Source organism: Pterocles gutturalis, unplaced genomic scaffold (genome assembly GCF_000699245.1).
Source record: "Pterocles gutturalis isolate BGI_N339 unplaced genomic scaffold, ASM69924v1 scaffold2955, whole genome shotgun sequence".
Lineage (NCBI taxonomy): Eukaryota > Metazoa > Chordata > Aves > Pterocliformes > Pteroclidae > Pterocles > Pterocles gutturalis.
Window position 1 is genome coordinate 10667 of NW_010143193.1, and position 21780 is coordinate 32446.

At 43.6% G+C, this 21780-nt stretch overlaps 1 protein-coding gene across 1 annotated transcript in view; it reads left to right on the forward strand.

The window, feature by feature from the left end:
• Positions 1-507: 507 nt before the first annotated feature.
• Positions 508-21780, forward strand: part of LOC104469897 (zinc finger protein 532-like) — a gene marked incomplete at its 3' end in the record, with an annotated part of 22675 nt that continues 1402 nt past the window's right edge. The window contains 5 exon segments of the mRNA XM_010084632.1: positions 508-1036; positions 1038-2856; positions 8701-8882; positions 11679-11855; positions 19172-19334. Coding sequence (XP_010082934.1) covers positions 525-1036; positions 1038-2856; positions 8701-8882; positions 11679-11855; positions 19172-19334 — 2853 coding nt within the window.

Sequence of the window (21780 nt, forward strand, 5' to 3'; positions counted from 1 at the left end):
TGAGGGGAAAGAAATCCCTTATAAAGCTATTTAATTTATAGAAAACTGTGCAGCAGTCTTAAGCTGTTAGTAGAAACACTTTTGTTGGCATCTTCAAGAAGGCTCATCAGGTTGGTAATGGAAATGTCAAAGGAAGTCTAGAGGAGGGAACTGAAAGGGCCTCATGTCGCTTTCGTGAAAGTCTAGGTACCGGAGTGTCTGTGTGGGAGAGGGCAGGAGGGAGGGTAGGAGAGGGGACAGGAAGAAAGTCGCTGGAGAGAAATTTGTGCCTAGAATGAAATGACTAGGGTACAGTCTGTGAGGCTGATGGATTACTGTGGCTCTTGGTGTAATCATTTGACAGTGCACTTGCACGGGAACACTATGTGCAGTTTCTGAAAACACTGCTTCAGAAGTGAAAGAACACCTCTTTGCGTGGCATATGTGAACATATGCTTATTTTGTGTAAGCCTGTGCTATTAGAGCTTGAAATGCTGAGGTGATGACTTTCTGCTTATTTTACAGATTTCCTTACAATCAAATACATGACCATGGGGGATATGAAGACCCCGGATTTTGATGACCTTCTCGCAGCCTTTGACATACCAGACATGGTTGATCCGAAAGCAGCTATTGAATCTGGACACGATGACCATGAAAGTCACATAAAACAAAATGCCCACACAGATGAAGATTCTCATGCCCCATCATCATCTGACGTTGGTGTGAGTGTCATTGTGAAAAATGTGCGTACTATCGATTCTTCTGAAGGAGTGGACAAGGATGGCCACCATTCCACAGGCAATGGCTTGCACAACGGCTTTCTAACGTCGTCAGCTCTTGATAGTTACAGCAAAGATGAAGGGAAGTCACTTAAAGATGACGGGTCAGCTTCTGAGGCTACACTGAAGGATTCAGCTTTCAACCAGTTTAGCCCAATATCAAGTGCTGAAGAATTTGATGATGATGAGAAAATTGAGGTGGATGACCCTCCGGATAAAGAGGAGATGCGTGCAAATTTCAGAGCAAACGTCTTGGCAGGATCTGTATCTCAGCAGGAAAAAAAAGGCACTTGGAGGGGAGAACTTGATTAAATCTGCAATCCCGGTTTCAAGTAGTATAGATAAAAATAAAGTTGCTAAACGAGAGACAGAGACAAACTCTATGAATTCAAGTGTCTATGAGCCTTTTAAAGCTCGAAAAACAGAGGACAAATTGCTGAAAGACAATTCTGAGAAGCTTCTTGACAGCAGGGTACTTGATGGAAAACTGAGTACTGAAAAAAATGAAACAAACCTTACCAGCATTTCACAGTCCAAAGCAAAGTCATCGGCAAAGCTTTCTTCGTGCATTGCTGCAATTGCAGCACTGAGTGCTAAAAAGGCAGCTACAGATACCAGTAAAGATTTACAGCCTAATTCAGGGGAATCTTCTCCATTACCAAAAGAGACGAGTGAAAGTCCCCGGGCTGTTGAAAAGTCACCTGAATCTCAGAGTCTCATTGATGGTGCTAAAAAGCCATCTGTCAAGCCACCTGATAGTCCCAGAAGTGTGTCGAGTGAAAGCAGTAGCAAAGGGTCTCCGTCTTCTCCTGCAGGGTCAACACCAGCAATTCCTAAAGTTCGCATTAAAACCATCAAGACTTCTTCTGGGGAGATCAAGAGAACTGTTACTAGAGTGTTGCCAGAAGTTGATTTGGACTCTGGGAAAAAGGCGGAGCAGACTGCTTCCATGGTGACCTCCGTGACATCTCTCCTGTCCTCACCAGCTTCTGCTGCTGTTCTCTCCTCTCCTCCTAGAGCCCCTCTCCAGTCCACGGTTGTCACCAATGCAGTTGCATCTGCAGAACTCGCACCAAAGCAGGTCACTATCAAACCTGTGGCTACTGCCTTTCTCCCTGTCTCAGCAGTTAAAACAGCGGGTTCACAAGTTATTAATCTGAAGCTCGCTAACAATACCACAGTGAAAGCCACGGTGATCTCTGCTGCTTCGGTGCAGAGCGCCAGCAGCGCCATTATCAAAGCTGCCAACGCCATACAGCAGCAGACTGTTGTGGTGCCAGCATCGAGCCTCGCCAGTGCTAAACTTGTGCCAAAGACAGTCCATCTTGCCAACCTTAATCTTCTGCCTCAAGGTGCTCAAACCACCTCCGAACTCCGCCAAGTGCTAACGAAACCTCAGCAACAAATAAAGCAGGCAATAATCTCTGCAGCAGCCTCGCAGCCTTCTAAAAAAGTGTCTCGGGTCCAGGTGGTTTCATCTCTACAAAGTTCCGTAGTGGAAGCGTTCAATAAGGTGCTAAGTAGTGTCAATCCTGTACCAGTTTACATCCCAAACCTCAGTCCCCCTGCCAACGCCGGAATAATGTTACCGACGCGAGGTTACAAGTGTTTGGAGTGCGGTGACTCGTTTGCTCTCGAGAAGAGCCTGACCCAGCATTACGACAGGAGGAGCGTGCGAATCGAAGTGACGTGTAATCACTGCACAAAGAACTTAGTTTTCTACAATAAATGCAGTCTTCTTTCCCACGCTCGTGGACACAAGGAAAAAGGAGTTGTAATGCAGTGTTCACACCTGATTTTAAAACCAGTCCCAGCAGATCAAATGATAGCGTCTCCTTCAAGCAATACTGCTGCATCCATGCTTCAGAGCCCTGCGGGAGCTGGCACGCACGCGGTAACAAAGATACAGTCTGGCATAACGGGGACAGTCATCTCGGCCCCAGCAAGCACACCCGTCGTTCCAGCTATGCCACTAGACGAAGATCCGTCAAAACTCTGTAGACATAGTCTAAAGTGTTTGGAGTGTAATGAAGTTTTCCAAGATGAGACATCTCTTGCAACTCACTTCCAGCAGGCTGCAGACACAAGTGGACAAGTAGAGTATCATATGTTTAAATTCCAATGTTTCATCTCTAAGCCTAGGAGACTTTGGATGTGTTTTTACTTTCATTTAGCTGTTAATTATCGGAACCTCCATGATTAAAAGTATAAATGAAAACCACAAAAAAATCTTGCAAGCAGGTAGTGAATGTCCACATTTTTTAAATAATAAGTTTTCTTAGATTTTTTTTAGGCCCCAAAGTCTGAAATTTGCACTGTGTATTTTTACTAAAATATAACATTAGCTTTCTTACATCCGAACATGATAATACTGGAATTAACAATGGTCTTTACTAACAGTTTTTAATTATTCTTTCTGTGCTTTGGAATTTGAGTATCCTGTGGAATCCACTTAATTGGCACCCTCATTAACAGCCCGCCTGTTCACTCTGAGTGATAGTTTTAAGTGGTTGATTCTTCATTTGCCTTCAGTTTTTATGATTTTCCTGTAGCACCGTCAGTGATCCAGGCATTCCTCTCATCTGCAGGGACTCTAGGCAATGAATAAATGGCACACTGATTATTGAGAGGATATGCATGCTGTTCTCTTCAGGTATTTCTTACACGGAAGTGAAAAGTGGTGCATGCATTTCTTGCTGTGTGACCATTTGTTTATTTATGTTGGTTTTCCTTTCCTCCTATGATTGCTAATGAGTTAAACTTACAAACCATTTAAAAATTCTTCACTAATGTACATGGCGTAATCTGAAAGAAACACGTCATTCAATAAAAGTGAATATTAATCAGTGTGCGATGTATTTTATAATCCTGTGAGAGTTAAGATCGTTAATTAAACGATACGGTTGGATTTGTGTTGGGGCGTGCCAATTAAAAGGGATTCTGGTGTGTTTCTAAGCGTTAAGCTGAGCTTGGTGTTGCAGCTTCTTGCTACGTGGGAAGCTGAAAACCTGCAAACGTGCTCAGGCTGATCAAGAAATATTCCTGGGAATCGCACCACAATACGCAGGATAAAGGTTTTTAACTCCTGCAGTTAGGAAAGAACGCACTAGCCATAGCAGCACAGACATGTTGCTGTCAGAATCTAATTCCTAAACTCAGGACCTGTTCTGTGGCCGTGGAACAGCTCCGCTGCGCCCGCGGTGCAGAGGGCGATGTGGAGCGGTTGGAGTGTGGAAATGCTCTTTGCTGTGTGGATCGTGTGGCTCTGCCTCTGCTCCTGCTTTACTAACTGTCGAGCAGCCATGGGCTGAAGCTGCCTGGGTGCATGGTGGAGTGCCACTTGAGTCAGGTCCTGTTTAAGCTGCTGCAGATGTGCCTGCCTGAAGGGAGTTTGTTTGAGCTGTTGGTCAGAACGAAGTCAGCAGAGTGCGTTCCGTCCTGAGGTCTTGCTGCGGTTGTGAGCATTACCCGGTGCCTGACCCTGAGAATGTTCCGCACCAGCTCTCGAGCTGACACTCAGTAGTTGTTGTTTAGCTGCTTCATTTGCTGGTGCATGTTGGCGTTAGAGTTATCTTTTTTTCCACAATAGGCCCGTTAGTTATCCTTTGGTAGGGTAAGATCCCGTAGTCCTTGTGAGAACCCTCTTGTTCCCGATACTAAAAAATCACAAGAAGGCACCAAGATAAAGCGAGTGAATGAGAGACAGACAAATACACGGAGAACAGGTTGGGAGGACGAGGTGAGGATAAAACGAAAACAATAGAGAACAACGATTAAAAAAAGGGATGTCCTCGCTTTCTGTGGGGCCTTTGTTGTGTGTGGGCAGGTAGATAAACCCTTTGCCGCTCCCTCTGCCTGGCACTGTTACCCTGTTGTGTGTCCTGTCAGATGCCATTGGTCCTGGTGGTTGACTGCGGGAGGGCAGCCGGGATCACCCCAGGATGGCAGTGTCCCTGCGGCCAGGTGGAAGGATGAGCGTGGGCACGCGGATGCTGCTGCTCAGGGAGGAGGGCTCGGCGCTGCCTGCTGCCTCGGCATGGTCTGTGTCTCCTGATGGAAACTTGCTCTCCATGTGTGAACGAGGCCTAAATCCCTGCTTGCTAGGCCATGGATTTCCAGGTTGTTGAGGGGGTTGGTTTTTTAAAAAAAAGCCTTGTCGCTGCAAAGCGCTGGAGGAAAAGCAGCTATTTTCATGTTGTTCCATTTTAAAAGAACACTCTTGTTAAACGTAGTTTTAAATACTCTTTGTTGAAATATCCTCTTAAAAATGAAATATTTTTCTTAGTCCTTTTCATATGTCAAGCAGCAGCTTTCAGTTCTGTGCTGGTTTTTTATATTACATTTTATAAAATACTGTAGTTGTAGCTATCCTGAAGTGCCCAGCCTGGAAACGGTTTAACTGAGCAGTTGCTTTAGTGAGACCAGTACGTCCTGCTTTCTTTTTCTTATCTTTTTCTCCATTTTTTGTCCCAAGGATTGCTGCAAGTGTAGTGTTTACTCTGTAGAGGCATTTGTTAATAAACATTTTGGTACTTTTTCATTACATGTTACCCCTTGAAAAGCATGGACGAGAAATACTCTGACTTGTGTTTTCCCTCTCTGTGCTTGGCTCTGGCTTTTTGTTGTAAAACTGATGTTATTCTGGGGGAGGGGGACAGGAAAGCTAGATGAAATTGATACTTTAACTTTGGAAGGAAGGAAGAATAAAAATAAGAATTTGGATTTTGCAAACAAATAATAGGAAAAAAGTTGTTATTGCAGCTTACCATTCTTTCTAGTGCCCACCGAACTGCTCTTGAAATGGAAATTGTACTGTTTTGTGTTTTCAGTGGGTCTAAGCCATAAGTAGCTGTTACTTATTCTTCTAAGTTGTCACCTTTCTGAAAGATTTTACTGCCATTAATATTCCTGTTAAAGGGAATGGGACCACTCACTGAAAGGTTTCCTGGATGAATGAAACCCTCATCTGCTTACTGGTGGAAAAAAAAAAGTAGCAAACCTGGGCTAATTAATGTTAATGCTGGTCTTAGGTACAGATACAAGTGTATAGCACCCATGGAAACGACGCAGCGCATTGCCCTTCGCGCTCATAGTTCTTGTGTATCTTATTTACCATTTCCACCATTCTTTCTTCTAACCCTTTTTTTCTGAAATGTTGACTTAAAATGCAGGCAGGTGATGATTTTCACAAACAGTTTTTTATTTTGGTATGGGTTGGTATGAGAGAACTGGAAGTTAACGGCACCTTAAGCCCAAAATAACATGGTAAGCGAACATGCTGCATTTCAGAATTTCACAGGAGGTTCTGTAACCAGTTCCAAATAAACATTTTACTGTACTGATCAAAACAGCAAACTGGCGACCTTAGCAAGTGCCTTTATGGGCGTTTTGTGTCAGTCTGAGTTCCTGGCGTTAAGATGAGCCGTGCAGGGAGACAGGCGTCGCCGGAGTTGGAGCGTTGTCTGGCTGCGGTGTGGCACGGCATCCCCCTGTCCTTTCGTAGTGCTTTGGAGGGATGGTGGAAACCCCACGTTTCTGTGGTTGGAGTAAGAAGTTCTGTTTTGCTGGGTTCTTACGTAATCAAATAATACTCCAGGTTCTCCAGTATTATATTGCTGATGAATACACGAATGGCAAAGACGAGATCTAGGAACGGCAGGGAAGCCAGGTGGAAGTGGCAGGCGTGGTTTAAGCAGAGCGATGGCCAGTCAGGATTTTCAGCCCGAGCTGAAGGCGAGGTGAATGTCCCAGACTTGCTCAGCGCCGGAGGGCATGAGTCGGGGGTTCTGGCCGTAGCAGCTTGGTCAGTTGAGGACAGAGATTTGGCATTTCAAAGGGAATGTTGATGTGTCTGAACACAATTTCAGACTCGCTGTGTCACGAGGACTCGACTCCAGGTGGTAGTTCAGACCCCACAGATAGTTGACCTCGGGCAAAGCCACCTGCGAGGGGGTAAACGTATCCGCGCTGCCTGCTGGTCTTTTGGGCTGGCAGTGGTGCTGATAGTGAACCTGGATTTGAGCAATGGTACCTTCTCTTTGCTTAGCTGCCTCTATTTTAACGTTTTCCATTTTGCCAGTTTGCTGTCGTCAGGTTGTTGGAGAGCTGTGTTTGAATGGAGACTGTTCAAACATCAGGCCACCGTGTTCACAAAGTAAACGTTAAAGTGAACCATATAAAAATACACTTCCTGCTCCCAAGTGTCTGATCCGAAATGTCTCATGATAACATTTCTACTTAAAATTACTGTTTTTAAAAAAAGAATCAAAGTATTTGCATGTGCTCCCCCTCCAAAAAAAAAAAAAAAGCATTTAAATTAAGCTATTTTAGAAAAAGAATAAAAATGGAGTGTACAGATTGTAATACAAAATAAACTTGTTCTTCTAATATCAGTAATATTGTGAAAATGCTAAGGCCGTTAAGAAGTTACTTTAGACCTTGATATTAAACAGTGTTCTGTTTTGAAAAAAAAAAATCCTTTTTTTGCAGTGACTCTAAAGGCTTTTTCCTTCTGTCTTTGGCATTAGTGTCTGTCTCCTGTTGATTAAATGGGAACAAATCAGTTTTTTACTGGCATAGTTGCCAGGGCTCGTAAGTCAGACTCCTTTGAAAGCTCTTTGCAACACTGTACTATTTCTTCCACAATGGTAACTTTGATTCTGCTATTGCATGATCTGGATCTTACTGTTTTTTAAGAGATTCAAAACGGGAGTTCCCTGAATTGGAAGAAGGCGGTGACTTTTTGTGGAACACCAGTCTTTTAGTATTAAACTACTCTACCGTGAGGAAGGGGATTATTTCCTGCTTATTTCAGGATTTCCTCATACATAGGTTAGTAAATGATCTATAATGCAGCTCTGGAAATCTTGTTTTATGCTGTATTCTTGCAAAATGTACACATCACTACCTCTGCAAGACACATAACGTCTCTCAAAATGCGCAGTCTCATGTCAGAAATATACCCGTGTCCTGAGAGTCTTGGTTTTGTTTTTAAATTTTCGTAAGTCACTGCTGAGATTCCTAAGTCCCAAGTCATAAGAAATAATAATGATAATAATGTGAAAGGCATTACAAATCAAAGTCTCATGAAATGAGTGAGAGTCCTGTTCCGCAAGGACTTTATTTGTGCTGGACTTTGAGACCTTGAGTGTTTCCGCTGAAGTCAGGGAAGCAGCTTCCGTGATCCAAGTTAAGCAGAAGCACAGCTCCGTGCAGGATGTCAGCTATCTGCTCGGAGACTTTAGAGATGTATTATTATAAATGGAACGTTTTCTGGAATGCTGTTATGGTTTGGCTCTTTGTGCCCTCCAGTGATGGAAGGCAGCTGTGAGCCAGAGGGATGCCTGTTTGCAGCTGGGTTGTGTCAGTTGCATTTCATCCCAGAAATGGCACAAAGCACCCAAAGAATTTCTGTGTTTCTGATTTGGCGTGTAGTTGAAGATTTTTTAAAATTATTTTTGTCTAACGAAATACAAGAAACTAATTAGTGAGTTACTTCTGCAGGTTAGAAAGATTGCACTGCAAAGAAAAGCTTTGTAAATATTTTATAATCTCTAGTTCTTACTCAGATGCACAATATATTGTTATGCAGATGATGTATTCTAGCCTGAGAAACGTGTTTTGAAATTATCGGTGCACTTTCTGCACACCAGGAGCAAGGATCAAACAGAGTGAAAGCAGTGTATTTGGTGGGTTTGGGTTTTTTCCTTTACGTGGCGCAGTGAGGTGTAACTGTGAGGGCTGGTTCTGACATGGTACCCAGGCCCCTTGCATGATTGAGGCGATCCTGTGAGGGCCCCGAGGAAAACTGATGTACGCCAACGTGTACTCCCATGGTCAGACGCGTAACCTTCTGTTTGATGTATTGCAGTGATTGACACAGACCTTGTGTAGAGCTGAACCAAACCTTTTGTTTCATCTATTTTGGTTTATCGTTTAGAAGACATGCAATATCTGCCAGATGCTGCTTCCTAACCAGTGCAGCTTTGCATCACACCAGAGAATTCATCAGCATAAATCTCCATACACGTGTCCCGAATGTGGAGCAATCTGCAGATCTGTCCACTTCCAGACTCATGTCACTAAGAACTGCCTGCATTATACCCGGAGAGTTGGGTTTCGGTCAGTATAACAATTACTTCTCTTGTCAATTTATGTATACTTTATGCTTTTAAAAGTAATTTTCCATTTTCATAGCATTGCTTCTAGAATACAGCTTCATGGGTTCAAGGTTGTCCTGGCAGCAATGCTGTTAGTGCTGCACATTTTGGAATAAATGCCACATTAGGGTTCTGCTGTGTCCTGGGCATCCGCTTTTGTGTGCTGTTAAATCAGAATATTAGCTGATCTCATCCACCTATAAAATGTCAGATTCAGGACTTCACAGTTTATAAGGGCTAGAGAATCCAGATGTGTTTTCTGAATTTCAGGTTCTTAAAAGAACCTTTTGAGTTTGTCAAAACGTTGGATTTTTGTTTGTGCTCTCTGGTAGAAATGTCGTTTTCAGTATTTACTGCCAGAATGTATTACTGGGATGCTGATGGGCATACAGCACCTGTCTGGTTGCTCTCTTTTCTGTGGGAAGTCAAGATTCCTCAGCTTTCATCACTTGAAAATGACCTTTCTCACTAAAACAGCCTGATGTTGTGGGTCTCTGTTACTTTTCAGTTTCCCTTTTATTCTCATGTTTCCCTGTAATGGCAGCTCACTGAGAAAGTGGGGACCAGGGGCATTTCGTGGAAATGTTAAGTTTTGAAAGGCTTGAAAAATTGTTTTATCTTAGAATTTTACTCTTAACTGAAGGGAGGCAGACAGCAAGAGATCTGAAGAGCAGCCTGTACAGCTGAGCTTTGCTCGGCACTCCTGAAGCACTTCCCCTTCATCCTGTCTGACAGGAGAAGGGGGATTTGAAGTCTCACCGGAAGGCAGCTTCCTCCCCCTCAAGGTGCCGCGAGCTCGTTTTCTGGGATGTCTGTGAGATCTCCTGCCCAGGGAAGAACACATCTGAATGGCATCAGGCCAGCTGCTGTGGCAGTCTGACACCACGCTCAGCTCCTGGTGTTTCTTTGGGCTCTTCTCTTTTATTCTTTTCCCCCAGGCAGCAGTCTGTCTGGTCCTGCATTGCTGACACCTGCTGCCTCCGCTCTACCTTCCTTCCCTCTAGTCTGTGTCTCTTTGTACACGGAATCGTCTTCAAGGGCTCCTGGCCTGCACCAGTAACACCAGAAGACTCAAAAACCCTTCACTGTGAACCCGAACTAAAATACTAAACTTTCCAAGATATATCGTAAACACCTCGTGTCACACTGAGTCAGAATTTCTGTCAATGGTGAGACTAAACAAAAATACCTGGGCAGAGAAAAGCAGTACCTGGGAACGTTCATGTCAGCACCTTCCTGTCGCCACGGTGCGTTTGCTGGAGGAACAGCGTACCTGGTCCTGCCTTTCCCTCTGCCAGCGAGGTCAGTTTGGTTTCAGCGATCAGAGCTGTCTGAACTAGCTCAGCTGAGAATTTCAGCCTTAAGAACTGTTCAATACAGAGTGGGGGATGCTGAGGATCGTTTATGATGATGCATCACTGGAGAATAAGGTCCAGAGAGGATGGGACCGGAGGAGAGAGATGCAACCCTGCTCTCCTCTGGAGACATCTGAGGAGTGGACCTGTCCAGGGGAGGATCGTGCTTTGTGTCGCCATGAAGAAATGTGCATCTCTGTATAAGCAGAGAAGATTTTAGCAGACCCCAAAAAGACAAGGACCATTTATGTTAGGAAATGCGTTGGTAAGCAGAGACCAGATAAATATAAACGTGATTAATAGTAGTAGATCAGGTGCTCAGAAAAGAAAGGACGACATTTTGTAAAATTCAAAGGTGATACATTTTAAAAGAAAAACGGGATTCCTGAATGCAGTGTGTAACTCTTTCCTGCTTTGTTGCTATCGTCGGGGCATTAAAACAGGGTCAAAAAACGATTTGACCTTTACATGACAACAGTCGTACTGCCATGATACATGCCAAAATTAAAGTTTTGGAAGGGTACAGGCCTTCTGTTTTTAAATTACTTTAATCTTACTGCAAAATACTGGTCAATGAGAAATTTGTTCATTTGTTGTAATTGCTTATTGCAGTCTGTTCTTGGACTTACATTTAGTACTGGAGATGTGTGGCACTAAAAGGGACTGTTGTGTATAGAAGTTCTTGTGCACTAACATTCAATTTTTTAATCATTTCATTTTAGAATAGATGCGGAAAGGTCACAGATTTTCAACACAGCAGAAGTATGTTTTTGAAAAATATTTTCAGAATTCCAATTGGATAGATTGATCTGATTGTAAAGATTCGGTTTAGTTGTCCTCAGTTTAAATTATTCTTTTTTTTGTTTGTTTTTAAATCCAAGTGCTGATTTGATTATGTGCAGAAAATCATTACCAGTGTGTCTTCGTTAACTCTAAACAAGGGAAATGGTAGAAATGTTTTCCTTACTGGTTTCCCTTTTTGGTGGTAGTTTCTAAATTGCTGTGGCGCACCTTATACAATTCACTGCATGTGATAAAAATGCTTTTTGTAAAATCTCTCTACAAATTTGCAGAGGATTTAAGCATTCTTTTTACAATCAATAGAATACTCCTCTGTCGACCCTCTACCTGTTTTGTTGTAATGCCGTAAAAACATGTTCTGACTTCATATCTCTCAGATTTTCAAATTAAGTTTGGGAAATTTATTTTTTCTTACTTTCTAATGTGCAAATCTCTGTTTTTGTTGATTCTCGCTGGGTTGTTTAAATTGACAGAATAACGTAGTTTTATCCGATTGTGTATATATGTTTATCTCTTCCACTTGCTTGAAAATCAGTGTTGATTCCATTTCTTTCAGTGCTGCTTTGGCCCAGCTGACCTGACTCTTCTCCGCTCTCTTGCAGCTGCGTGCACTGCAATGTTGTGTACTCTGATGTGGCGGCACTCAAGTCTCATATCCAAGGTTCTCACTGTGAAGTCTTTTACAAGTGTCCTATCTGTCCCATGGCATTTAAATCCGCTCCCAGCACACACTCCCATGCCTACACGCAACACCCGGGTGTCAAGATAGGCGAACCAAAGTAAGCAAAATTAATCTTCTACTGCACTTGCCTGCATTTTAATAACGTGTGAAACTGCATTCTGTCCTGTGCTTGTGATCTTACCAGTCGCATACGGTACAACCAACAGTTTGTCGTCCTGCTGGTGATGTGTGGAGCTCGTGTAATGTTTTCATGAGATTTTAGCTGGTGATTTATTCAGCAAAGGTTAAATTTCCATGAACATAGCAATAGCAGTTCTTTAAACACTGCGCGCTATAAGAAAGCGATGCAGTAATTACAGAAATTATTCAGACTGGCAACTAGTGTGTTGCTCATCCTTATTTTTGAATCTGCTTAGGTCATCTGTGTTTTTACTGTGAATTAAGATAATGTGTTTCCAAAAAGAACTGCTAAGACTCATTGGAGCTTACGCAGGGATTTTCATAATATCTGGTTGGGAAGGTGGGGAAGGGTGATTTACTTTTTTTTCTGTGTTACATGCTCACAGATAGTCATCTGGGTGAATTTGGAAAATTGGTTCTTTCAGTGCCGTCAGTTCACAGGGGTCAGGATGTGTACTTGTGAGGGATGGTTTCAGAAGCAGCAGTTGTCATCTCTGGGCTGACCTCGGGCAGTTTTTGCAGCCTACAGCCGCCTGCGATGCCCCGCTCTTTTGGTCAGGCAGCTGCCCGTTTGTCGGGACATGTTTTTCCTGCAGGATCTGTTCTCCTCTTTCTGTCTCATAGCTTTTCTTCATGGAAGCCGCAGCTTTTGGCAGTGGTGAGCTAGGTTTTTGCTTCCCTGAGATGGTCATGTCTCAAGGAGAGCAGTTGTGGCGTGTTAGGACGTGAGAGGTGCCAGCCTCTAAACCTCTCCCAGCCTTGCCTCTCCACATCAAAACAGAGCTGTTTGCCTTCGCTTTTGTCCAGCACACCATCTTGTGTTTCTGGAGTCAGGCAGGACAGACTCTGCTCTGTAGCTGGGAAGGCTGTGCACAGACACAGTGGCTTGCTGGAGACGGGAACGGGGGCACAATCAGGGACTCGGCCTCAGGGTCTTCGTTGTGAAGATGTTGAAGGTTCAGGGCCCCTGCTGAAGCCGGCGGGAGCCGCAGGTGCCGCTGCATGTGAACATCCCCCTTCACCTCGCATCAGTCTCAGCCTGACGCCTGCTCGCTGAGACCCGTTCCTTCTGTCCTCTGTCTGCTCTGTTGGTGGGAGGGCAGTGTTGGGAGTCAATACTCGAGCGTTTAACTCCGTGCTGTTGGTCTGGAGCGTGCGGAGCACACTAGTGCATTTTAACAGCTCGCACGCCCAGGAAAATAGAAGGCAGATGAGAGAAACAAAGCACCGTGTAATGTAATAGTCAGATTGCAGAAGAATTTGGTTCATCACTGTTTCTCCTCTAATGTATTAACAGGAGATTTATTCTTTAGGGTGTTTAAACCTACATTAGAGCAAAATGGCAGCAAACTTCCCGTGTCTGATACCAAACTAAGACATTTCCACCCAGTGACAAATGAGACCTTGTTCTAATTCAGGATGGGATCTTCGTGAGAGGCTTTGGAACACCAACATTTATTCTAAAACTTGTTTCAGATTCCCATAATTTTCATTAGAGAAAACTGAAATATTAAGATCAGCATTTGTGCAAGATACTTCACATATGAGAAGTGCAGAAGATTTATCGAATTGTCCTTGGATCCGCTGAACTGGTCAACTTTGTAAATTCAGTATTTTGCATTAGTTTTCTTTCCATATAGATGTGCGTATAATTGTATTCTTTTATGAGTTTATTTTGATTATAAAAAGACTAAAAATTCTATGAAGTACTATCGTATTGTAATAAGTCATAGAATTCATAGGTGAGTGCTCCTCTTAAGAAGTGGTCTTCTATTTAAATTTGCCAGTTTTAATCGAGATGCTGCCTTAAATGCATGCAGGGTGACTAGTAGGATCTTCCCAGTCTTCCCAGTGTTCAGAGTTCTCTGCTTCCATTTCCCAAGCATCCGTAGGTGCTTGCGCTGACTGCTTCCATTGACTGCTGCTTCACCGTTTGGAAAGGGCTGTTTCAAGCTCTCAGGACCGGTGGTTTTCCTGAGGATTACCTACATGTATTTCTGCTACTCGGTAGCAATTTGAGAAGAAAATGTGTTTATTGTTTAAATGAGTTGGTTTCTGAGGATGTTTCTCCCATATCTTGGTCAAATGGACATCAGGTGTTTTTGACTCTGCTCAGATTTTGGTTTAACTGCTGTAATGTTCTGTATTAGACTCACAGAACAGCCCAGGTTGGAAGGGACCTTGGATGCTCATCGGGTCCAGCCTTTGGAGGGAAAGGGAGCTGAGATGAGATGATGCCGCACCCTGTCCAACCGCATCTTGAAAACCTCCAGCGATGGGGACACCACCACGTCCCTGGAGAGGTTGTTACAGTGAATGATTGTTCTCACTGTAGAAAATTCCTTTCTTGTGTCAAGATGAAACCTCTCCTGATGCCACTCATACCCATTGCCTCTTGTCTTCTCCATGTGGCTCCTTCTGAAGAGAGACCCTCCGTCCTCCTTGTAGCTGCCACTTAAGTGCTGGAGCAGTGTGGTGAGGGCCCCTGAGCTGCCTGGAGGGAGAAGACACCCAGCTTTTCTTCACTGAATCCACAAAATGTGTCTGACTCTTGACTGTGAGTCTTAGACCTTGCCAGGTTGGCAGATGTTCCCTGAGTGGGCATGGAGCCCAGCTTCTTGGGTTCCCCTGGGCACCACAGGGGCGCAGCCAAAAACATGGCCCCGCGCGTCAGCACGTCGAGGTGGCTGGGCAGGATTTCTTGCTTCTGTCCTGTCTGTGGGCTGAGGCCAGGCCGGTCCCAGGGACGCTGCACTGATTCACGCTGCTTTGTTTGCGGGGAGTGGGTGTGCCGGGTAGGTGGCCACATGCCTCTGGCAGTTACGGGAACCGTGCGATTGACAGTTACACTACAAATGGCTGTTCCCAGACAGATGCAGTCAACTATTTCGTGTACAAAAAATGAAGTTTATGTGGAATGATTCTCAGTAGGATGAAATGAGATTATTTCAATATAGGGAAATGGATGGCTGTCTTGTCTTTCAACTTTGTGAAGCTCTCTCCTGTAGCAGACCTAAGATGCTATATGGTTTTTATGGGAAACCAAAGCTTATATGTGATTTTATTTTTTGAGTAAACTGACACTAAGATAATTTTCATGGCAGATCTCTTTTTAGATATTGGGAGAAATTCTTGTTTATCAAGCCAGAGAATGGATATAGACTGTACTATTGGTACAAAGTGCAAGTACCCACAAGTACCCTTCTTTTAGAGAAAAAAATGGGAATGAGAAGCACCACACTTGGGTGCAGAAGTTCTCAAAACACTGAACAGATTTCATGTGATATGAAAGTATTTTCCCGTGAGATAACATCTGTGTTTATTTGAAGATAACAGGAGAATTTGTTAGCTGGATTTTTGGGAAGTGAAGAAGTGCTCGTTCCCTGTTCTGGCGTGCGCTGCGGGGCAGGAGCAGTGACCCCTGCGGCGGTGTGATGCAGCGGGACTGCCCGCCTTGCTCAGGGGTCTTGGTGAATTGCAGTGGTGGTGAACTACGTCCTGACTCAGCATCACCGCCTTTGAGCCGTGGACAGGGTTTTAAGCTGTTGCATGTTAAAGACTGACTACTTCAATTGTGAAACAAGCCAGCATACTCAGTTGCGTGTGTTTAGGATTGAAAATCGTGCTTTTGATGTGACTGACAGCAATACTCACAGTGCGTGTAGTCACAACTTGTGCTGCTGGGTACAGTCCTCCCAGAGACCTGCCTGAAATTTGGATCTCTATCCAATAGTTCATACGCTTCTGTGAAAACAGAGTGAAGTCTTTTAGCTTACACAGAAGATACGTATGTTCAGCTCTTAGTGTTTTCAGAACAATACAATTCTTATATGTGATAAATTCAGAAAGATGTCGTATTTTTTTGCGGCAGATGAGCCAGGATGAGGCAGTGGGCACAAACTGAGACACACGAATTTCCAGCTGGACACCAGAACTCACTCTTTTGCTGTGAGGGTGGTCCAACATGGGAATAGGTTGCCCAGAGGCTGTGGAGACGTTGGGAACCTACCGGGCTCCGGGACGTGGTCCTGGGCAGCCTGTGCTGGCTGACCCCGAGCAGGGCTGGACTAGGTGCCCTCAGCAGCTCCCTTCCGACCGCAGCCGTTCTGTGGTCTTCTGCTCCTTGTTGCAGATACAGTGAGAATCTGAAGCATATCATAGATCATAGTTTGTTCAATTAAATTATGTAATCCTGCAGTGATAACTTTATGTACTACATACCTGAACTCATTCCAGCTGAGATCACTGGCCAGTTCCACCACAGATGATAAAGCAGGTTTTATAATTTCGCCTAATTTTTATTTGCAGGATATGGTTCTAATAGAAATATACATCATGAAATAATCAGAGAATTATTTTTAATTCTGCCAGCCTCTATTTACATCTTCCTAACCTGGAACAATGTAATTTTAATCATCTCTCTTGAGCACTTAGCCATGGGATCGGCTGCTCGGCAGCAGGGACCAAAATGCTGGGATTCTGGATGCCAGCGGTGGTACGCGAGCAGTGAACCAGAAGGGTGGAAATCGCCCTGCCAGGGACAGGGCTGGAGACAGTCTTGTGCCTCGCCTTGTTTGTCTGCTTAGTTTGTAACTGGGCTTTTTGGACAAAGCCGCTGATGGAGATGTAGGACATTGTTGCAGGAGACAGGATGCAAGGGACAGCAGGAGAACGTTTGGTGCCCCAGGATTAGGGAATGTGTGTAGTACCAGCTCGTGACATCATAAGATTCACTACAGAACTGCAGCAAGTACTTTTTTGAGGAAATTCTGTTTTTTTTCTTGGAGTGAAGAGGGTGACAGTAAAATCACTGCTTTAAATGATCTCCTGTTCTGCTGAGATGGGACCAAGACAGCGGAGAGTACTGAGATGCTCCGTAGCGATGTGTGCTGCAGAAATGATCCCTTGCACAGTGAATTCTTTGGCTCTTTCTACCCCTTGGAGCTTAAACAGTGCACCCCACAGCGTGTGTGTAATAGCACGGTGCCTGGAGAAGATTCCTGTGCTCTGTCTGTCTGTCGGTGCTCATTTCAGCTGACCTGCTGGGGTGCTGACCCAGTGACTTTTTTCCCCAGAAGCAGTCTTGTACGATCTCATTTAATACCGTTAGTAAGACGTGTGGGTTTATGTTTGTGTGAGGTCCAGGAGGTGAGACTGCATTTTAGGAACCTGGGATTTCTTTCTTACCAGTTAATATCAAGAAGAATTTCCTATTTCTGGCAAGCTCTTTAACACCTTTCATACAGGAATTATCCAAGTTAGGATTCTGAAGGGGTACAGGTCGGTAATAATGTGAGAAACGGAAATACTTGTTTTGAGTAATGTTTGAGAAGCTTCTGTGGGAGGTGAGAGGACGGGGAGGGGGTCGGTGCTCACCAGGCGAAGCTGGCAGGTGTACGCTCTGAGTGCCTGTGCAGTGTGTCGAACCCTGCAGAAGGCTCACCACAGAAGGCTGTACAGTAGTACGTAGGTCATCAGAGGACGCTCTGCAAATAGTAAATTTATCTTCGTACGCGTGAGAAACTGGGACCGCGTGACATACCACAAAAATAATATTTGTCACAGTTAATATGGTTAAGTGTGCTGTTTTTCAGTATTTCACATATTTGAACTCGGTGAACAGTTTGCATCGTTGAAGCAATGTCCCTGTTCTTGTCACCTCGCAGCACAGCGCAGGGTGACCTTCAGAGCTCTCGAGCAGTGTGCTAGTGACGGCAATTGCTTAGAGGGATGTAGAAAGGACTCAGAACACTTGTGTGAAGGTTCAGCATCTGACGGCGGGATCAGGAAGAGTGCTTTCACAGAGGAAGCGCCTGCCCTTGTACCGAGCACCTGGCGCTGGGTTTCTTTTATTTTAGCTGAGCTTTTCCTGAAGTACCTCCTCTACCGATGGCTAGTGGATTAGATTTCTCTCTCATCTGGTGATCTAAGGCAAATTTCTTTGTTACTTTTATTTCACATGTCATTTCCTTTCATTCATTTTCCAAGTTAAAAAATGTGATCCTTTTGAAATAATATAATTATCTACTATTTGTAAACAGATCCATTAAAGGGTTGCTGTTTGAATGGCTAACCTTGTTACTTACCTTTAGTTGCCAGGGAAATCATTCTTAATACCGTCAGACATACAGATAAGCAAAAACAACAAGCAAAGTATCAAGTAAATAATTACCTAGCATGCAAGTTAAACTATGTTTTTCATTATAAAATCATCAGCAAAATGAAACAAGCTTCAAACTGTTGTTATGTAGTAGTTGTAGCAGCACTGAGATCAGAGGATTGTTTCCTTTTTCCCTGTGGTTTTCTGTTGGACAGACCCTTGGCAAGGATCTGCTGAAAATACAGCCATTTTCAGGGTGTTTCAGAATGTTCTTGGGATTTTGTGATACAGCATTTTGGCTATCATATTCATTTTCAGGGACTATGCTTGCAGTGCCCAGTACTTACCTAGTTCTCTGTTAATTAGTATTTCTATTTCTTAAGCACTTTTGAGATTATTTTCGGAGATGCATTGCTTCACCAGTCACACAGCCACTGAAACATAGCTTGTGTTTCCATTTTGAGTAGAACGCTGCCTGTCAGGCTGGGAGATGTAGCTGCTCGTTTCAGAAGCTGCACATGGTCTGAGAGAGGAAGCTGTGGTTCTGGTGGGGTCTCTGCATCGCCTCCAGAGGGGGATTCCTAACGGCCCGTAGCTGCAGAAGAGGGAAATGCCATCCTGTGAAGTTGCAGCTTCAGAGCATTAACAGAGTCCAGGCTTGGCATTCAGGAGGTTCAAAGCCATATGCATCGCCAAAAATAAATTTATCTTGAAGTATATTACCCATGATGACAGAATCAATCACCCCCTTAAAACATATTGCCTTTGCAGCCTGAAGCAGGGATGTTGTCGTTTAGTCACAATGCGAGCTCAGAAACTGAAGACATGTAACTCTCAGAGTATCCTAAGCAGACGTTGGTGTTATATACGTAACTGCCATATGCTCTTGTTTTCTGGCTTCTTGTTTGCACTTTTTAATGATTGTTTTCTATTTTTCTGTTCTTTCTCTTGCTCACATATTTTAAAATTGAAGGACGTTTTGAATTATTTTAATTTTAACTTTTTTCAGGCAGTGTAAAATGATTGCTTACGCATGTCAGATCTTATCTCTGCTGAGCAAAAAGTTAACATCATGATTCTTGCAAACAGATCATCAACATGACTGACGTTGTTTATTGTACTTCTGTTTTTAGAGTAATATATAAATGCTCTATGTGTGACACTGTGTTTACTCTGCAACCTTTGCTCTATCGCCACTTTGATCAGCACATTGAAAACCAGAAGGTGTCTGTTTTCAAGTGTCCAGACTGTTCTCTTCTGTATGCCCAGAAACAGCTTATGATGGATCACATCAAGGTGTGTAGGCATCTTCTCTTCTTTTGTTCATAGATACCGTTTGTCATGCAATATATGCTGTGAGAAAGTACTGTGAAAAGGCACGGAGTAATGAGAAGACTGCAGAGAGAGATGTTAATAATTCCCAGAGCGTAATCTCGGAATGATGTTCTCCGATGCTGAAATGTTCTGTTTCCTGTGGTCTTCAGCATGTCTGTGATGTAATCCCTAACTCAGTTTTTCTGTGTGGATGTCGATTGTGGTATGCGAGTCAATAGGTCATTTTATCAAAATAATAATGGGTACAGTGGAGTCAGTCAGGCTGATCCCAATACCTAGTGAGCCTTGTTAGGAGCTGAGCGTGCTGAGTGCGTTACAGAATCAAACCTCTGATGCTCACAGCTCACCGGGAGGATCCAGCGTGTTTCTGAACAGATGCCGAGGTTACCTGTGTGCGTCTGTACATACGAACATGAACACACACATCCTTTGAAAAAGGCTCGAGGCTGATTTTCTCATAAGTACCTTTACACCTGAAGAAGGTTTACTGTCGTCCTTGCCAGTCATGTTACTAAGAATCAGCAGCCCCCCGGCTGTAATTTGGTAGCTGTGTATTTTAAATATACTGCGTTGCCTTGTTTTCTGTCTACCAAATCCATTAGTAGTGCTGGATGTGTTAAACCTCGTTAACAGCTGGTGCCCGGTGACGGTGGAAGTTATTTACACCGTTGCAAAGACCTACAGCCCAGAGTGGCAGCACTTAATTCAGTGGGTTTCTCTCGCAGTGACAGTCAGTGACATTTGTATATAGAATAGTGGAAAAGCAGACATTTTTCTTGTCTGCTAAACCATCATTTTGCGTTTTAATCTCAACTATGGCACTTGTAACCTCAGAAATCTCTGAAGTTGTGCTGAAAACAAGATCACAAGTCTTGACAAAACATCTGGTCTGAAAGCCAGTCTTAAAAACTTGAGGGGAAATGGGGAAGGAACCAAGACGTTCAGAAATACAAGGACCGGGTATTTTCCTAGTTTCTGAACTAATTTATATTTACTGTAAGAATCGTTTTACATTTACGCCAGCTACTTTAAATGGTCCTCTCACACAGCAATGCAAAGTCCTATTTTCTGTTTCCTTTGATCTACTTGAATTGCTTTTTTTTTTACTAAATAGGCAAATTCCATGTATTGCAGTGTGTGTCTTATTTATGTAATTAGTTTTTCTTTAGGACCTGAAACCAACTGGTTTAGAAGCATGATCTGACTGTAGTTAGGGTCAGAAGCTATTCTTACAGAAATTAGGACTGCTCAGCATCTCATTACAAAGTTACTCTCAGTTACTTGCGATTTGGGGGCTATTTACCTCTTCTGGCTTTGGCGTTCCATGCCGGCATTTGTACTTTCAACCAGGGTTTTTTTGGCATGTTTCACTATAAACAATTCAGACATTTTTGAGAATAAATGAGAGGTTAAGGACATCCACATGCAGTATTGGTGCTTTTATTCAGAACTGCCAGTGCTTTTACATTTAGGATGTGTGTATAGTAGGAGGGACAGCAGCAGCAAAGTATAAATTGGACTTCAGTTAAGGGGGAATGAAAAAACCAGTAACAGAGTATAGATAAAAACAGAAAAGGACCTGGGGAGAGGACGCGTGCCAGACAAGGGCAGAGCTCAGCCCAGCTGCCCCAAAGGGAATTGTTTGGTCTGGCTAGATAGGCATCAGCCGCCACGGCAGAGAAGACCTGGGTGGAAACAGAACAGAAAGGGACAGGAGGAAGCTCAGGAGGAGGTTATTTAAAGCTACAGAAAATGACCTAGAATAGTTCCTGCAGATGTGAATGTTTCTTGTTGGCAACAGGCATATCTCCATTCTCCTGTAAGGGCTCGCTACAGGAAAGTGTCTAACAGGCGGTGAGGCTGGGCAGTCCCGTTTCTGCTGGTGATACGTGCTGTGGTCACTGCGACTCCAGGTTACACCTTAATGCTTTTTGTCTATTTTCAAATAAGAAATAAAATTTCAAGTAGGACATCTAGAAAGTAGAGCACTAACCCTTTACATGCTGACAAGTTAAGCTGGGATGGAATCTCCAGGTCAATCTTCAGCTGCCTGAAAGCACGTTCACCTCCTCCCCCTGTCCTGGTGCAGTGGGATACTCAAGGAGCCTCCTCCTTTGCTACGCAAATTCGGTTTGCTCTTAGAGCCAGTCAGTTGGTCCTGTGTGCTTTGCTTTTTAATAACATTTTAGTTTTTTTAATTACTGGCTTTTCTTCTGTTTAACAACTGTTAAATAGACAGATCAGGTTGACATTTGCTGTAGAGCCAGCAGTAGCCCCAAGAGCCACAAGATTTACAAAATAAATTTATACTGAAGTATTATGCTGGAATATCAGATTTGTATTCTTATATTCTCAGAATCAAGAATGTATTGAACGTTTTTTTTTGTTTCTGAGGTTACCTGTAGGG